This window comes from Homalodisca vitripennis, chromosome 7, assembly GCF_021130785.1.
Source record: "Homalodisca vitripennis isolate AUS2020 chromosome 7, UT_GWSS_2.1, whole genome shotgun sequence".
NCBI classification, from domain to species: Eukaryota; Metazoa; Arthropoda; class Insecta; order Hemiptera; family Cicadellidae; genus Homalodisca; species Homalodisca vitripennis.
The window spans coordinates 37,352,107-37,372,476 of NC_060213.1; the positions used below are offsets into that span (position 1 = coordinate 37,352,107).

Here is a 20,370-nt window from a genome sequence, read left to right on the forward strand (position 1 = left end):
GTAGCCTTCCGTGAGGTAGATGTTTATTCGCCTTTCCATTTTCGATCCACGTATTTATCTTTTCAATTTTGATGTTAATCAATATTTTTACTCAATGTACAGTGTAGTTAATGTATTATTATCGTGATGTAGGGTTTTATTGTGCGCAAGACGTGCGCATCGAAGCCTGCCTTGCATTCTGACGTGTATTTTGAGCTGTACCACACACAACAAACCTACACCTAAGGATCACATATATGTAGCTCATTTTCAATAAGTATCATTTTTAAGTTTTCACATGTTATAATATTGTAAAATGTAGTGTGTTCTTTATTTTATACTTGAAAAATTGAAATTTTTGTAGTTTTATTGCTTTTATTTAATTTGTATATATATATACATTTTTACTATATTCTTTATATTTTCTCTAAATAAAAATTACTATATGCTTGGTTTTTGTATAATATTACAATAATTGTGTTCAACTATTGTTAATATTATATATGAACACATAGAATGTAAAATTTAAATTTTTTCAGTGAAATTATGGTTTTACCATTTTTTGCTATAAAGAGTGCAATAAAGAGTGAAAAAAATATTTTGTTGTTTTTCTTACCTCTTATGTTATAAGAATTAAAAAAAAAAAATTGGTTTTGGTATGTGGGAATTTTTTTTATTTTTAAGGTGTATGGCTCTTAGGAGAAGTTTTGGTTATTTATTTGTGGCTCGCTAAGGGTTAAAAGGTAATATAAAGAAGAATATGTTTTATTTAAAACTTAACACTAAAAACAAACTTGTACTTCAGCAATAGAATAGTTTTAATTGTCATAATATTTATTTGTAGGACATTTTGTAATATAAATAAAACTTAACAACTGTTTAAATGTTAAACATTAAAAGTACTATCTATTATGTTTAAAACTATATTTTTTAATGTATGAAAACAATACATATATGATTCATATTAAATGTTATGTGTTTCAGTCATTAGCAAAAACCTCCAATACAATAAATATAACGTGCGAGCAATGAAATGATTCTAGACCACAAGTAATGTCAGATTAAGATCAATTTTATTTAAGTTATGGAGGTATGGAGGTTTACATGAGATTACTACAAATTACCTTTTTTAAGATAACTACATTAAATCACCAATTTGAAACCAATTATTCAACTTTTTATTAGATTTCAGAATCAGTTAATGAGCAGGCATTACAATAATTCTAACTTTTGTTAGTTTAGAATTTTTTGTTTTCGCCTGCAGACTGAAAAGAAGAAAACAAAGCCTACTCTACTTAATATTGGGATATTTTAAATCTTGTTTTGAATCTACTTGAATCTCGTGCATAGATAAACTTTCAAAAATAAATTACATTGCACAATCAAAATCCTTTACAAAGGCAACAAACGTTTTAAACTAAAATCAAGACTTTAATTGATGTACAAGGGAGATTGGATAGAAAGAAGGGAAGATTACATTTACCAAACTGTAAGGTTAGGCTTTTGATTTTTAATAAGTTATATAAAAACTAGGCTTGAACATATCAGTGGAATATTCAGGCTATTAAACTTTTTCTCACCCACATAAAAGTAATAAATTGACAAACAAATATACAAAATATGCTTACATAAAAGAACCAGGAGGGAAGGTCTGTGATTCAGGCGGATCTGCATTATAAAAGACTTTCTTCAGAGCTTCCAGAACTGTGACGCTGTCCGTGAACACGCGGTAGGTGAGTAGAAACGTGTTCAGGAAGTCTATTGATAAAAAACGCAAGTCTGTCAAGCGTTCGAGAAGGCGTTCAGGCGTTGCGTATCTGATCTGGGGAACCTGAAGACAGAATATGAACTATAAACCTTGAAACATGTTTATTTATTACAAGTAGATTGCAAACACAGATAAATCTCTTTAAAATAAAAACACCGTACACATGTATGACAAAAATGTTTAAAAATTTAATAACAAATGATAATAAACAAAATCTTTAATGGATCTAAAAATTGTAATTGATCTAATATGCTGTAATGTAGAAAGTGATAATATTACAGTGCAGCTTGGGGACTGGGGCCACCTCTACACCGTACAACATTGTTTATCTGGATTAATTGGGACATGAAGTGATCTAGATGAACAAAAATCAGGATAATCTGGAAATTCAGTAAAAACTTAATATATAACAGATAATAAGAAATGTATTTGTTACAAAGCAGTAGAAGAGAGCCAGTTTATTATTTCATTTTACAAAGATTTAATTATAGGGAAAAGAAATCAAATAAAAATTAAAAAATGTTTACTGTTATATAAAAAAATCGTCTATTTCTTTTAACTTTGTTACAGTGCTTCTAATATGGATGGTCACACCAAATTTTCAAGGCTGACATATCATATTAATGCGCTGTGGTATCAGAATGGTATCGTGGCATGGTCATTGTACCGATGCTATTATGAATCTCAAGCCAATCATTTACATTCTAAATATTTAAAATTATCAACCTCTCATAGGCCTCAAAAAACATTGTTAATTTTTTACAATATTGTACACATTATTCTAAATGCAAAACAGATGTTTTGCAAAGTTTACAAAGTTTATCTACTCTTAAAAATGTTGGAATCTCTTCCTTCTGATAATCAGAAGCGGATAAGTCGGCAATCCATATAAATGAGATCGGATAAACAAAGTTGTACTGTACTATTCACACTACCTATACCAAACTCAATAATGACGTTAAAGTTAGTTTTATATTAAAGTTTCTTATTTGTTACAAAAAGAAATTCAATATTCCGTAGTGTGTACTGAACACTTTCTTTCTTTTCCTAATTTTGCGTTATGCATCATAAAATGAGATTTAGCTGACCCCATGTTAGCAGATGTAAACATAGCAAACTAACATCAGTATTTTAAACTGCAAATACAGCTAATAATAAGCCATAGTTTTAGAAATCTAAGTAAAATGAATGCCCAGATTATCAATTAAAATACTTGTTAACTTTGTAGACACTCAATAATAATAGAACAGATGGTGAAATTGTCCAGACAGAACAGCTCTGAAAACAGATAGTAATGGGAATTTCCTGACAAAGGAAAACCAATAATACAATACAAAATATGTGAACAAGCACAAATGTGATTACAAAAGTATCATAATGATATCTAGATATACATTAACATACCAATCACACTTTATATGTAGAAAATTGCTGTTTGAGGATATCCTGATTATAACGTGCATGATGAAGCATGCTATCTGTGTACACCAGTGTACTATGTCTATTTTTATGTACAAAAAACACGTCTTTTTACAAAAACATGTCTTCTTACAAAAACATGTCTTCTTACAAAAAACACGTCTTCTTACAAAAACAATGTGTCCTGTAGACGATGGGTAGACTACATCATTGTACTACACCTACTTATCCCTTTCTGGTCGCAAATTTTTTATCCTTGATTTCAGCCAGGTTCGCGACTGTTTTTAGTGATTTTAGCTTGCTTCATTTCTAGTTGTTTAAACAACTGTGGTTGTTTAATTTGGCAAACAAAAATATATTCTTTTTGTTAGGACTGTTAACAATTATTAAAATTAAATGAAATACAGTTTTTTATCAAAGGTATTTTTTTTATGGTTAAAAATTAGCAATATCTAAAATTCAAATATGTATACAAAATTTTACATTAACTTGATATTAGTTTATCATTAACCTTCTGAACAATGAAACACATAACCTATTTCTATAACTTTTTTATGAATGTTTTTTGATAGTTTCTTACCTTTTATGAAGATCTTTTTGAAGGTTGGAATACATACGCATTGTATAATAAAAATCTATTTATACACCTAAAAATGGTCACTTTATCGGAATTCATTTGGAATCACAACCAAAAAATTTTTTTGGTACTATATAATTTTCAATATGGAAACACGTTTAGATTTCATATTTTACTATAAAAGGGCTATAAAGTTTCTAAAACTGTGAAATCCAAATTTTCTATAATATTTATATGTTTTGAGAGGTGTGATACTTCTCAAAAAACACTCTGTAGAGACACAAACTTGGTTTCTGGTGTGCAGGTGGCGCAATATAAAACATTGTCTCTTTCCTCTGAATTTTTTCTGTTGGCTGCACACTTTACAGTCTTTTTTCTTATTTTCAAAGCTCTTAGGAAGTGCTGTTCACCATCAAAGGTAGTTTCAGGGTTGTCGGTGGTGACCTTGCGCTTGCGAGTTGCTGAGCTTAGAGGGCCCGAACGATTTCCAACAAGGCTCAGTTACTAACAACTCCCTAAACTTTCGGTGTTCAATTTGTTTGGAAGGATTTTTTTCAATGTTCCATATTATATAGAAGGGTAACTGTTAAACAAACTGAGACCTCTAGAAGCCAGAAAAAAAAAAAAATTTTAAATTTTCTCCAACCACTTTACAGTTTTTCTCATAATATTTGTATGATGAAAGGTGTGGTCTACGAGAATCAAACACCTCCCATGAATTTATTATATTCACAAATAACTGTTGGCTTCTAATGTCTGTTGTAGCACCATTTTTGTCCTTTCCTTTTGACAATTGTGTTATTCATTGTCCCCGATATTATGATATCTAAGTATATATAGCATAAGGACACCCACGTTTATCACGCCAAGCGGAAAGTATAAACATTTTATTGTGTCGAAATGCTTTTGTTTTGTGTTGTTGCTATTTTAAATTTTTTTTCTTTATAACCATTAGGTAACCCTTTTCTGTTTTGGTTAATTGTGCCAGTCAGATGTATATTTAGATTTTTTATTTCCTAAAGCAAATTCTAAGCCTGTGTAATTACCGATCTTGTAAACAAAATGATAAGCCACTAAAGGATGGTTTTCACTCAACTTTGTAGCAAGGTGTACCCACAATTCTGGCAGTTTAAATGGATAAATCAGGTCGATTGTGAGATTCTGTGGTTGTTTCCCATAATAAGGATCAATAGTTTATCACATAACCAGATCTTGAATCGCTCAAACCAAACACTTTGAGGCCCCCTTTTGTTAGGCTTTGGGATTTGGTCAGAGGGGGGCGCTGGGGGGAGTTCTGGCGGCCGTTAGTGGGGCGTTGAGATGGCCGGGGACCACGTGCGTCTTACCCGGGGGGGGGTCGGGCAGCATGACATCTGTGTGGTGTGAGTGGGAGGTGATGTGGGTCGGGTGGGGATTCTGCCTCGGGGAGAAGGGATGGAACTGTGGTGGGACTGTGCTGGTAGTGGTGCAGAGGTTGCTGCGAGTTGGGTGCCGGTGTTTAGTTCTGGTTGTGACATCCTCCCGTGGGACGTGTCCTGTGTGCTGTTATCGAGGGTCTAGGGGTTGTGGGGTCGGCAGATGTCCGGTGCATGGCGACTAAGGGTTTATAGTAAGCTCGTTTCTTGTTAGCTCGTGGACTGGTCCCTGCTTCGCGCCTAGGCAGGGTGTGACGCGGTGTGTTGCGGTTGCGAATGAGCGGGGGCAGGTGGTACAGTCATCTAGGGTGTAGGTTGTTTATTGTGGAGCGAGCCCTTTGTGTGCGGCAGGTATGGAATGCTTTTGCGCCGGTTGGAGCGCGGAAGGCTTAGTATGTGCGGGGGGATGCTGATGCGTGCCAGGGGTGTGGTACGCTTGTAAGATCGATTTTGCGCTAGAAATATAGGGTGGCCGGGCGTTGTGATTCCTGCCGGTATTTGTTGAGATATGTAGGGGGGGGGCACGTCATGTTATAGGCTGTTTCCTGTGCTTAGAGTTTCCTGCTGTGTCAGAGAGCCGTTTGGGCATATCGCTGGTTTTTGAGTCCTTTCATCAGGGACCGCCAATTATCGTATTCTTGTTGGCAGACCCGCCGGTCGCTGCGCGACGAGGGGGCGCTTGCGGTAGGTCGTCCGTTTTGCTCCCACGCCTTCTCTGAGGCTGAGCGCGGATCTATATATTTAAAATTTACTCGACCTTGTGAAGCAACCAAGTATTTCGTCAAACTATTTCAAAATGTGTAGTACAAAAATATTCCATAAATTTTGTTTGTAAATTATTTAACAAACAGATTTGATTTTGTCACTTCTTGACCTAACATTTGGATTGGTCACTGGAGCAGGTATGTGTAAACACAAAATATTTGGAAAATTCTCGTGCGAGAAAAAACAGAATGGTGAGAAAATGATTGTCAAAAAGCCAATTGTTTGAGAAGTAGTCTTTTAGTGAAGGTTTTGGAGAGAGAGCCATAGCAGAATTACACAATAAAGCTTTTAGTTCTTCCAAAGTAACATCAATCCGATGTGTGCCAGATTGATCTAGGCTTTAAGAGGTTGGGCTAAATGAATTTTTTATGGATGCAAAATCGGTTGGTCTCTTTTGACTTTATGGACAGTAGCTCTGGATGTAAAAACATTGAAAAAAAACTGTAATAACAATTACAGGTTTGTTTGTAGTATGGTGGTTTTGTAGCCCCACTTGCCATTTGTGGTATTGAATATTGAACAAAGTCGGGCCCGTTGTAAGAGCACACCTCAAAGCAGTAGAGGGCCTATTAGATTGAGAAGGTCCTTGTCCTAAATTGCCTTCTATCTCTATGGTCATCACTATCTCTTCATCTGATAAATATTCTATACGTTGGTATAAATCATCTTCTTCACTCACTGTCACTACTGATCCCTGATAGTTCTTCATCTAGCCTAGTTCATCGCAATTGCAGTGTCACTAAGTGCACTTGTAGAAGGCCTTGGGGTTATCCATTTTATAGAATCAATGGGATAAATGTAATAAAATATAAATGTTCATTGAATAACATAAAAAAGATAATATTGTTTAGTCTGTAGCTCTAAATAAAACTAATTTTCAGCTGGGCATGAGTAGCTCAAATATCTTACAATCTATTTACAATTGTCTTCAATACTCCTTATTGCACTCGAAATAATTTTATTTACTTAAAATGACACATTCTGAACACATTCTTACTTATACTACTTCTAACAACACCTACTCATTTATAAAACAACTATCTAATAGACACTTGACGTTAACCTCAACAACACTCACGATCGTAACTCAGTGAGTATGTAAAACACACTGGCTAGCATTCGCTTTGAAAAGGACGACGTGGGCGCGTGAGTCACGCCGGAAAACAGCTGTCAAAAGAAAAGAAAAAACATCTAGAAAGTTCGAAAATCGGCCACTAGAGCGCAACAGTTCACGGGCTTGTTAATGGCGCGGTACCGCGCCATACGCGCGATGTTGAAATATTTTATTGGCGCCGTACTGCGCCATACGACCGGAAAGGGTCTAAGCCAAAGTGTTCTCTTAACACTTTGGTGTACACTGCATACTGTGTGGGTACACCAATGTAACCTGCACATATTACAACATGCAATTTAGGTAAATCAATATAGCTGCATCTACGCTTACAATTTCCTAAGAAGACAAAAGTGTTTTAGAAAAACAAGTACAATTTACAATCAGAACTTTTTTTACGTCAGACAAATTGTTTCAAACGAAAACTGGACGTCATGGAACAAACAAAACTGACCTTGCATGAGTTGAGTGTTCGACTGAAGCGTATGTCAACATCGTCTTTGAACAGTTTGGGGTCATTTTTGATGGACTGTGGCATCGTGACAGAAGAAGTGTCAGACATACTGCTGTGTAACAAGTCATTGAAGTGAACGTTGTCCATACACTGTCAACATAATAAATAATGAAAAATTAATTTTTTAGTACAAAAAAAATATATTAAATAAAAGGAATGATATTTTTTTAAGTGAATTAATGAAAGAAGTGGTTTTATTTCTATTATAAAGTATAACATGTTAAATAAATGTAAACAATTTGTATTACTGTACATTTGTGTCAAGTAGATTAAATTAAAATACGTTTTTATAGAGGGCCATTTTTCAATGCCAATGGCATTTGTTCTACTCACTATACTAAACATTCTTAGAGGGAAATGGTACAATCCAAGTGCTTGATTTAAGGTGAATTTAAAGGCATTCTGGTACATCTCTCTGAAAAAATAAACATCTTTGGTTTGCTCAAGAAATTTTTTTCTTGTACCTCAGATATACATAAAAAACATAATTTTGAGATCTCACTTAAAACAATTTTTCTTGGAGGGCCCCTATAACCCCCTATCCTAGAAAACCCCAGAAATTTACTGTTCTGCCACCTCTTGTTCTAGAAATCAAGCCTGTCCAAACCCATTTGAAACATTTTTGTTAACCTCTCCAGTAACTGAGAGATAAGACTGTGGCGAGAATGGTTATATTTGTATATCATTATCTTCTAGAGATCTTTAAACTGCATGCAACATTAATGTTGCTTATATTTCACAAAACTCTTGGTTCCTTTAATAATAGCGAAATGTATTAAAAAATTAGTTGTTAGGGATTCATGATTAAAGCATAGTTTCACTCTGATAAATTTAACTAAATAAAATTCATTATGCCAGTCCAACATTTATTAACAACTGATACAAATTCAAATATAAAAAACCTCCAACTTTAATATTTGAATATATGAACATATTTGAAATATCCTTTATGGATGTTTACTGTTGTTCCTTAAAGTATATTTAATTGGGTACAAAAATTACTCAACCTTTTTTTAAAAAAATAGGATTGAAAAACTAAAAATATAAATTTGAAAGCTTTAAAAAAGTTTTAAACAAAAATTGCATTATATTTTTTGAAAAGAAAATTTGTACACTCTTTTGTATGAGTAAAACACTATTAGAATCCATGCCTTTAGCTGAAATAAACTATAGTACACAACTATTTTAATGTCAAATGACATATTTTGCAATATTGGAGAAAATCCCTTTGAATTTTTGAAAAATTACCATCAGTTCCAAATGAAATATTTTCTCAAGTAAAATTACCTGACTAATATCGCTGACCCAGGCCGCTTTTTCTTGAAGAGTGTGCGCTACGAGATGAACCGAAACTTGGGGTTGGGAGCCAGTTTTAATGTCCAGAATAATTTTGAAATCCCTGTTTTGAAAGCTGCAACCTGTATTGGAAGTTTCGCTATGGCTGCTGGAATGACTAGACATCGAACAATCTGCAACATTTAAAGGGGAACATTAAAGATAGGTACTTAGCAAAGGATTCTATTAAGATTGGTACAAATTAAGATTGAATTAATTAAGTTCACGTATTGCTGAATTCAACATTCAATTGTTGAAGTCCAAAAGTTTGAAATCCACCGTCTTGAGTTTCCAACATCAAAGATCCAACTTAAGTTTTTGTTAAATTTACAATTCAGGATAAGATTAATTGAAAGATTAATATTTTGCTTGGTAGGCTATATAAATCCAAAAAACAAACGTCTATTGTTAACAAGAAAGTTTAAGAGTGATGTAATAAAGTCTAAACATACCTCAATTCTATCACCTACATATTTTGGATCACAAACACTGCTAAAAAGAAGAAAACCTCGTAAAAAGGCAGGATATAAAATATTTAATATAACTGTATTTAAATTAGATGAAAAATTAAAGACATTTCAGACCAGTAAAGGATATTACTTTGTAGCCCTGTCTATCTATAAAATGGTGCATCATGTGGCTTATTCTATATTGGGTAAACAAAATAGTTATTATCTACATGAGTTTGTGTACCTATTAGACACACAAAACATCGAGGTACGGTTGACATATACTGTATGGAGCTCACATTTAGTGTAGCAAGGGGTACGGGGGAGCGGTGTAGATTCTAGCGAGTTCCTTGAATTAGCCATTCCAAAAATATGCCATTATACTTACCCCACCTCTCTACATCAGTGTAAACTTGTCTACACTGTGTTCATTTGCCTTATTCAACTTAAGAGCATCATTTTAGTAGTTCACAATACAGTTAATCCTGTGAACTAATTAATCAGTAGGTACTTGTAATTTGGGAATCAAATGTATTGATAATTATTTTTTGTGTGTGTAGTACCTATTTAAATATATACTTATTTCTAACTAAATTTCCTAATGTATGATAACAATTACAAGGTGGCCGACACTTTTGTATTTGTGTTATCAATACTTTTTTAATGTGTGTATATTAAATGTATGAAATACATTAATAACTGCAAATGTAACAATACAATTAATAATAATAAAAATATTACAATCATATTTAATCAATTACCAACATTAGAATTAGTAACCAGTAAAAATAGTCTAATAGACAAAAATAAAACAAGAACAACCAAAACAATATGGTTGATAATTCTACGTAAACATACAATTTTTCCAGTTAAAGAAAATAGATAGTCAAATTATAATAATCTAATGTAATTACAAATTAAATACTTAGTATTTTTATTAAAAATGTAAGTAAATTATTCGTCTAGTATGCAAAATGTTTTTAGAAATGCATGAAAAGTGATTGACAAGGAGCCCTGACAGGCGGAGGGCGCATTCCTCCCTCTGCTCCACTCATGAACTCCATACAGTCGTTACAAATCTAAACGTACAGTCAAATTCAATAAAACAAAGGGTTCTTGCTAAAAATACCATTGTATTAATCCAAGGATAATAAGAGAAACCTAAGAAACAATAAGAATGAAAATAACAAGAGCCGGCAAGAAGACAGCACGAGATTATTGAAAAGTTGGCAGCCTGTGGTCAAGAGTTTTATTGATTGCTGATTGGTTGAGTTCTTATTAATTATGTGATCATTTTGCCCGCAATCAATTTCCTCTCTATGCAGACATGCACTGCTGGCTCAGCCAGTTTTAGTTTAACATTTCTGGACTGAAGACGCATGATTCTTAACATCAAGGCTCAAAATATCTCACTCAGTCTTTCTCATAATTAAGATTATAATTGGTTTTAGCAATAATCTGATGCTGTTTGAACCAGACAATAGACACAAAAATGACCACAAGAACTAAAATAAGTATTTGGCTTTGGACTTTTCCTGCTGAGAAATTGCTTTTCAATAAAGTAACTTTTTAAAAAGACAAGTTCAGGACAAATTTCTTCAAAGTGAATTAATTCATTCTTAATTTAATTTTCTGAGTAATTGTATAAGAAGCAAGTATAATAAACTAATACTTAAACATAATAAAACTGCAACAGGTTTAAGCAATACTGCAATATTATTCATTGTAACATACCTTTTTATAAACACACACGCACTCAAATTATATTTTATACAATGTCTCACTTTATAACCTATACACACTGAAGCAGTTATTACACACTGATCTTTCTAAAACATACCTTTGTTAAGTCCAACAGTGATAGCAAATAGAGAACTTAAACCCTTTGAGGACAACTTAAGTTATTATCAAAAGTTCATTCACAAAACAATTGCCGTAAACAAAGTCGAATGCAGCATTAATAATATTTTGAAGGTTGGCTAAATTACAATGTATGTACAAACCTCAAAACTTTTTTGTTAAAAAACATCAATTAATATTTTTTTAATCTTATTTAAAATTCTTTTCTTGTTGTTGATTTTTTTTCTTTAATCGTTTTTAAAGGTGTTTAAAAAATCCTAATTCCCTCAACTGTCATTGTTTCTAATTAGGTCCTCAAAAGGTCGTTTTTGGCAACACTGGTGTACATAAAACATCAAAATGCAAGGATTCTTTCCATTTAACATTCCACACTTGTCACATTTTACTATGTTTTAGGAGAAATTATGGATGAATTTGTCATGCCAGAGTTAAAAATGATCCCCGTTGGAATGAGGGTCACCCAAAGATTTAGAGATACAAACTGGTGTTACATACTAAGTAGCTAATTTATATTTATAACCTTTCTTAATGATTGATAATTCTTACTAAAAGTGATCTGTCCGTGAGTGTTATCAGTAGTTTTCAGCTATCTTAAGTTTTAAAAAGAAAATATATAAATTAAAGTTTTAATCAAGTGTACATTGGTGGTGTCATTAAAGCCATTTTTTAATTTATTGAAACAAGTTTTAAACATAATATTGTTGTTTATTTATGTAGATTACTATAGTACATATGTTTTACTCACAGATTTTGGTTAGGCATTATATTAAGTATAAAACCATTTCGCCAGGTAATAAACAAACTAAATGTAAAAAGTTAAATTGTTATTGAGTATAAACTAAACAAGGAAAAAAATTTGTAACTTCAAACAACATAATAATAATAATAATAATAATAATAATAATTTTATTTGTCATGAAAAATGTATTACATCATTGACAAAGTCATAGTATATTGCTTATTGTTAACCAAGTCAATTACAATAGTCAATAAAAGTCTTACAAGTAAATTAAATAAAATAAATAAAAAAATCACAAAAAATGACAGTACAAATTGTCAGGTAACAGTAACAAAACACATTAAAAAATCAATACTTTTGGTGTTGAAGAATTCATCTAGACTGTAAAACGGATTCTCCAACAACCAGGAATATAACTTATTCTTAAAGATATCAAAGGGATATGAGCAATATTTTTTTCTCCAGAAAAGTTTATAAATTTTCAAAGATACTACAACATGACTGGTGAGGGTTTTGCTTAATCGAAAAATGTCCCAATTTCAGCATTGTTTCGATTACGCGTGTTGTGGTCATGAATTTTATGTTTTAAAATTTAACAAATTTGGATTTTTATGGATGGTAAACCACCGAGTCATATATATACAAATTTAGAACCGTCTTGAAAACGAAAATTTATGAAATGGGGTTTGCAATGCTCTACTGGTATCACACTTTTTTAGAGCCCTAATTGCCTTTTTTTGTAATACTAGGTATTTCGGAAATTCTGGTGCAATTACCATATAGGACTAATCCATATCTAAAAAACAGATTGGAAAAAAGGCAAAGTATGCGGCTCTTATAGAATTTAGTGGTTACAATATCATTCAGTCTACTCAGAAGATAAATGACTCGTGAGAGTCTTTTATTTAGATAATCAATATGTGTTGCCCCATGTCAAATTTTCTATCAAGGTTGATACCCAAGAATTTAATGAGTCTGAATAGCTTTCGTCCAATGACCCAGCAATATGCCTAAGAGTAAACAACATTTTTGTTGTTTTGTCTTTATTTAGCAAAAAACCCATTAGCATGAAACCAGTTTGATGCATTTTTTAATGTATCATTTGCCAACAGCTCCAGATCATGTACACTTTTGACTGACATTTAAAAAAGTGTAGTATCATCTGCATATAATATGGTTTTCGAGTTAAGAGATAATGGTAAATCATTTATATAGATTAAAAAGAGTGGGGGGACCTAGGACGGAGCCCTGTGGAAAAACTCCCCACTCCACGAGGGCTTCTTTAGACCAACTTACCATTATTAAAAGACCAGTTGCTTGCGATTGTTAATATATGATTCAAAAAAATTTTGATTAGGGCCCAGAAAATCCGTAATGTTTTTAGTTTAGATATAAGAATTTTACTATCAACACAATCAAAGGCCCTGCTCAAGTCACAAAAAGTAGCGCCGAGCAAAGCCACTTGCTCTCGAAAGCTGAGGTGTAATTTGTCTAACTAATTGATCTAGAGCATTTAAAAGTTGATTTATCCTTTCTAAACCCAAATTGTGAAGGTTCCAGAAGGTTATTTACTTTCCCAGAAAGTAGTAATTTGCTTACAAACCAATGATTCAATTAGCTTACCCAATACAGGAATTACAGAAATTGGGCGGTGGGGTAGCTTTTGAGGTTGGTCCTTAGGACCCCTTTTAAAAATTGGACATACTCGTGAAATCTTGAGTTGCTCAGGGAAAATACCGTCATGAAGCAGATGATTAATAGGACACTGCCAGAGGTTCAGCCACGCAACTACCAATAATACTTTTTAACAAATTGTTAGACATACTATATATGTCTTGACTATCAGAATTGCTCATTCCCCTGACAGCATCCAAAACATCATTTGAAGTAACAATTTTCCATTTAAAATGTACTAAGCTATCATTAGAGATTGATTCCATAAGTTCAAAAACAAATGTGTAAAAACTGGAATTAACAACCTTTATTTTTAATTTCTTTTTACAGATTCGAGAAAAAAATCATTTAAACACATCAGGCTCAATATTACAAATATTTTGTTTGCTGTTTGCTGTATTATATTTAATTACATCCCAGGCAGCTTTACATTTATTTTTACTATTTTGAATGTACTCAACATTTTTAGCCATGTTTTGCGCTCATTTTATAGAACACCTGTATTTACACTTCAACTCATAAAACCCCATTATTTAGATGTATGTATTATTATCCCTGTTACATTTTCTAATCTGTCCAGAAGAACAGTAGCCTTTCCTTCATGATAGCTAATTCAGTTGTTATACCAATCCTGTTTGTATTTGTTTTTATGCTCTGTTCTTTTTCTATTCACCCTTTTTTTAACAACTTTGTAATGATTAATACTATTCAGTATAACATCAAAAATTTTAGTAAATAGTGTTGCAGAACTTTGCTTAGTATATTCACTTAACAAGGACGGGCCAATCATAAGACTCCAGAAGTAAAGAGAGAGGTTTAATATTCTTTTTAGGTAGTACCATGCTTTGAATACTATTTATATGTTGAGAGGTAACCCCTTGAGTCAACAAATCCGTCTTTTTGACATGCATTAACAAGTATCCCATCATGATCTGAGTAAGGAAACGATAAGGTAGTTACAGAGGAAGACATATAAAATTGTGATTAAAGATAAAAAACATTATCTAGGCAATTTTTTACCCATGGTTGCATTTTTATTCAAGGGGAAAAAAAGTTGGAACTGTCTTAAAAATGTTTAAAAATTCATTTGCAGTTTTGGTATGTTTTGTAATATCAAACTTACTATTAAAATCACCCCCCAATTATAATAGTGTAAAATTTCCAATTCATAATAAAATTTAAAAATTTCTCCATTACTAGCAAAAAATTCCTGTGGATTGCCATTGGAGAGTGATATACTGAAACTACAACAGTTTTACAATCATCTAGTATTGCAGCTGCTGCCTCAAAATTTAGTTAGTCGTCACAAAAAACCTTGTTACATCACATTCCCTAGGCTTTAGTCTATCACTAACAAATATACAGGTTCCTCCTCTTATTTGTTTTGATCTACAAAAATCTGCAGCACAAGGAAAAACCCAGTGGGATAAGAACTAATAATTTCATCTTTTGACATCCAGTGTTTCTGTTTAAGCAAACCACTGAAATATTTAAATCAAGCAAGAAACTCTCCAAAACAGAAACCTTATTCTTTAAACCTTGAATATTTAAGAAGATTATATTAAGGCTGATTGATTTTTGTATTGTGCATGGCAGTGCTGTACATACAGGTAGGCTAAATACATTGTCCTGATCTATCAGGTGACAGAGATAAATTAATTTGACTTCATATTAGTACTATTTACAGTTGTGTTTAAAATATCTTGAACGACACCCTTACCGATCTCAACAAGCACAGCACTAGACACTTTAGAACCTATATTTTTCAACCGCACTACAATTTTCACTTTCATTTTGAAATGCTGAATGTGTGAAAAGGCGGCTGAGCTGAGCTGCAGAGTGGGTCATGGTCAAAGGTGTTGCTCTCGGTACGGAGTCTTCAACACGGCTGTTCTGCTGACTTCTGTAGTTGATGGTATTGCAGAGAGATTGACTGTTTTAACTTTTTGATAAACTCAAGATGAGACATACCGTTTTGTAATTCTCCAGATCCTTCATCAAAAGATACAACTTTGATAATTGCTCCCAGTGCGATGTTGAAAATCTACAAGTTTTTTTAGCAAAATATTGTATTGGAACATTATCCCGTACACAGCCACATTGGAGAGCAAATAAGCTGTTTAAATTTTTTTAATTTGAAATCCTGTAGAAAACTGTTCAAAGCTTGCATCATAGTCAAATCCAAATTAGGCTTTTGGTAATGTCTAGTTTTCGTCACAAGACCATATGAATTTATATGAATATGAATATGAATATATATGAATTTTTGAAATTTTATGTATTTGCACAGTGTTTTTGAATTCAACACAACGTAGCAAGGTATTGCCAATTTTAAATAAATAGTTACTTAAAATTTTACTCCCGTTTTTAACACGCACTGTTATTTTGTTTTGATATGTTGGACTTAATTTCTTTCTTAAATTCTTAAAGGGTCTTTAAACTATTGACGGTTGCTAACATTGAATAAAAAACTATCAAAAACAATTTCAAGGGAATATAATTACCTCAAATCAACATTAGAAAACAGTATTTGGAATTTACAACTTACAACAATAAAATACTTCAGTGTCATCAGCTGATTAAAGAGTGTTATAACAAAATTTTTATACAATTCCAAAATAAGTAAAAATATACTTAGATTTCCCCCCCCCCAAATATCACTTGATATTTACTAAAAAATTATGCAGCTTTATCATAGTATATTTTTTAGAAATCTGCCCTCATGATGGAATTTCTGGGAGATTTTTTGCTTTATATACGATCATTACCCTCAGAAACCAAGACCACCATAATCTAAAAATGTATTTTTATACATGTGTTTGTGTTTAAGTATGGGTTACACAATATAACGTGAGCTTGTGAACACAATAACTGTCACAATTTTTTTTAAATACCCAGTCTAAACTTGAAACAAAGGCTTTACTTGGACATTGTACAACTTGGATGTTCCTTAGTCAGGCTTAACCTAAAAAGTTTCAAGATGGTGGCCATTTGCAATCAACCAAACATTTTAACTCAACTAATTCCCAACATAGATCCAAAGGATTACATGTTTTAAATATATTAGTCAATTATAAACTTTTATTCTTGTACTTTTATCAGTATCTCATAAGGTTTCCAGATGGTGGCCATTTAAAGTTTGGAAAATAAACTGTTATATATAATTTATGCTTTGTAGAAGAAAACAAAAAAAAGTGTTTTAGAATTCTCAGGTAATTTACAATATTGTTTGTTCTTGACTGTTTTTATTAAACATCGTAATATTTCCAGAATGCCGGAGTATAATGTTTTATGTAACATACAACATTGCTGAAATATTGTGAACACAACTACCATAATTTTAAATGGGTTCAGACTAAACATGGTACAGAGCTAGTATTTACAAATGCTTGGTTGATTTTGTTAGTCTTAACCAATAAAATGTTTCAAGATGGACGTCATTCCCATTTGAGCAAAAATTTTATCTCAGGTATTTCATGTCATAAAAAGTAGCACTTTTCTTAAAATTGACAAGCCATTTCAAGAAACATGTACTCCTACTTATTATTGGATGACACCTCAGGTTTCATGATTGTAGCCATTCAAAGTTATGAAAACATCCAAGTGAACTATTATAAGGGAATATGTTCAGAAATATAATTTCGAATTAGTTGTAACTAAATCAAGCCCACGTTTTTTAAAAATAAATTTGTATGCGTATACAAATTCAAGATCATGGAGCTCCTAAATGTTTGAAAGAGTTATTTTCTAATCAGTTTCGTACAGATTAAAAATTTAAACTAATAATGCATTAAGTACAGTTTGACATTTAGAGATGACGGCCAGACGTGAAATCTACCTTTATTCTGAATGAGCTGGAAGGGATATTTAATTTAATTTAATTATCAGGCTTTGCCAGAACTGTTCTGACTCTTAAAAACAGTTGTGACAAAACTGAACAACTACGGTATGTTAGAAAGCTAGAATAATAACTGCATATAATAATAAAGCCATATTATTGTCACATAGGCGATAGAGCTTGAGTAGGAGTGAAAGTTAGAGATGTTACAGGACTGGCAACATCCCAGTGGAAAAGGTTAAAGAATACCTATTTTTAGACAGTTTTTTTGTAGTGAAGGCTTATAGTATGTAGTTATATAGATTACCGAAAACCGACATTAGTGAACTATAAGCATAATCTAGCAAGGAGTCACAGTACATATTCACTGAACATTGCTTAAGGGAATGTCCACACAAAAAGACAGTTTTAGGTACAGATGATCTTGATATCATCTGATAAGGACATTTTTGTTGTGCTAAAATTAGAAACATCTTAAGATTAAAATGGGTTCAGCTGTTATTAGAACATTATTCCAAAAAATATTTAAGAATATTGGTTTCAAATAAAAAAGATGTAATATGGAAACAATTTAAATTTATGGTTAAAAACAGCTTGAGACTATAACAATAACATAAATATTGAGAACAGATGACATCCAGGTGTGATACATAATAAACTATTCATCGTTAGATTATTGAAAGAATGATCTTTAGCTACCAGTTTTAAATGAGTCAGTCTATGTCTGATAATATACCATATGAAAAGGATGATCGTTCATGCAGGTGCAAATGATGATCGAATGAGTGCAAGAAAATGCATTGCATATGGTTGTTTTACTACTTAACCCTAAACCTGGTAAAGTGCGGGTCCTGGTGGAATCAGGGACGTACTCAGCTTTGGCGTGCCCCGGAAAAGGTATCGGCTGGGCTTGTTATGTCCCGCCACCACGCCCCGCCACACTGCTTTATGTCCCCCTCCCCACCGTTATCCCATTGACAAAATCTTACTATTTTGTTAATGACAGTAAGATTCAATAAATTTTGCAAAAAATTAGTATAAAAAAATCTTACTAATCAACCATTTTTAAAACTGCACAATTTTAAATAAATTTAGTGAATTTTACACATGTAAAATAATAAGTCTATTAATTGTCCAATTGCAATTGTTTTGTTAGGTATTAATTATTGTGAAAACAATCTTTAAAAGAGGTGCTTTATTAATTTTGCTTTTCTTCTCAATTGAAGATAATTCATCTTTTGTATTGACATTCCAGTTATGATTCGTTGGGTCAGATCGGACACACATGTTGAGATATTGGATGTTTGATCGCAGGAACTATTTATTGGCTTTTCCGCTTGAATGCACAATGTATATGAACACGAACAAGATTTTTAAATCAAAAGTAAGGTTATTATTTTAAGAGTAATAGTTACATTTTCTTTGAAATTTTTATGAAAGATATTACAAATTTACCCTATATACCATTACAGTTATTAGATTGACCTACCTAGTCTGTCGACACGTGCCCTTCAAAAAACGTGTGGCGGGGCCTGGTCCGGGTCCTCTGAAAGCCCGCACTCCGGTAAAATTGTCAGAAAAACCGGTCTGAGTACACATGCTTGTTACTTGTATTCTTGACCAGATAGAAGGTTGAAATTTTAATATTATTATGACCAACAACATTATAAGTTTCAGTGATAACACCGATAATGCTGACAACATATAACTTTCACTACACCAAAACTAATCTATAGAAAAATGCTCAAAAATGTTTATTGTATCAGCACAAGCACTGTTAAAATGAAAACACTTGTGAAGACATTAATACAGATCTGTTCATTTACACTGTCACTCAACCCAATATTGCATGTTATCTGAACTTTCCTCCATTACTTTACACCACTACTTGCTCTTGCCCAACAAACAACCTTGATAAGCCTACCAACTCCTACGATCTAAGCTGTTGGGAACAGAGTAAATAAACAGATTTCATATCTTTATCACAGGACTAGTAAACAGTAGTACTTACATCAAATATTTCGTTTTGAAGGCGATTAATTACTTTATTTACATACTAAGATATTACAAAGGTAGTTTTGCTTAACCAATAAAAACAGCAAGTACCAAATTTAAGATACACAAAATGAGTTGAGAGAGTGATGAAGAAAAGACATAATTGATGAATCCAACATATGAGAACACAGCAAAGCTGGGAAAGCCTAAACAATGACGGTAAAATGTTAGCCCCAGTGTTGAAACAGTGCTTGTGAGAAAAAAACTACAACAGAAACTACCACTGGGGAATCACAAGCAGAACTGACAGAGCCAATATTTGAACCTGAATCTACACACAGAATTTTATCAAAGTATTATTTGGATGTAAAGAGCGTTCAGGAAAATTCAGTAAAAAAGCCAGTTTCAAATTGGACTAAATGTGAAACAAATGTTTTTATTCAGATGCAACTTCAGCTTCTTTAAAACATGAACAGTCTTTCATGTGCTACGAAAGTTCAGTGCAACATTATAATGACAACATGCTTTTGCTTTGTAAAACACCAACTTGTACAGTAAAAGTTCTAATTTAAACATGCAAAATACAGACTTTTTGTCAGTTATATTGCTAATTTGTGAAATTCACAACCGAATAGTGATGAAAAGCTACATGTTGAAGTAAAGCTGATTGATGTAATGCTGTATGATTATAATTTAAATAAATTATTTGCCATAATTTAATAGAACAGCATTTAGTTTTCATAAGTGCTAGAAGGATTTTAAAACTAAAGCTACAGATAACATTTCAAGTTTTGATTAGCTTGGTGCCATAAGAGTAAATTATAATTTATTAGAGACTCAATCCATGATAATCATTATTTGCTCTGCAGTTGGAAGTAACATTTCAGTTAAAAGCATGCAGGAGAGAGAGGAAGGACAGGGCGAAGTGTCAC

The 20,370-nt window shown here is 32.4% G+C and overlaps 1 protein-coding gene across 1 annotated transcript in view; it reads right to left on the reverse strand.

Moving 5' to 3' along the window:
* LOC124366680 (ras-specific guanine nucleotide-releasing factor 2-like) overlaps window positions 1-20,370 on the reverse strand; it is a 54,778-nt gene that overhangs the window by 14,697 nt on the left and 19,711 nt on the right. The window contains exons 9-11 of the mRNA XM_046823281.1: window positions 8,836-9,017; window positions 7,489-7,638; window positions 1,608-1,810 (exon numbers count right to left, since the gene is read on the reverse strand). Of these exons, the coding sequence (XP_046679237.1) occupies window positions 1,608-1,810; window positions 7,489-7,638; window positions 8,836-9,017 (535 nt within the window). The remainder of the gene's footprint in view (window positions 1-1,607; window positions 1,811-7,488; window positions 7,639-8,835; window positions 9,018-20,370) is intronic.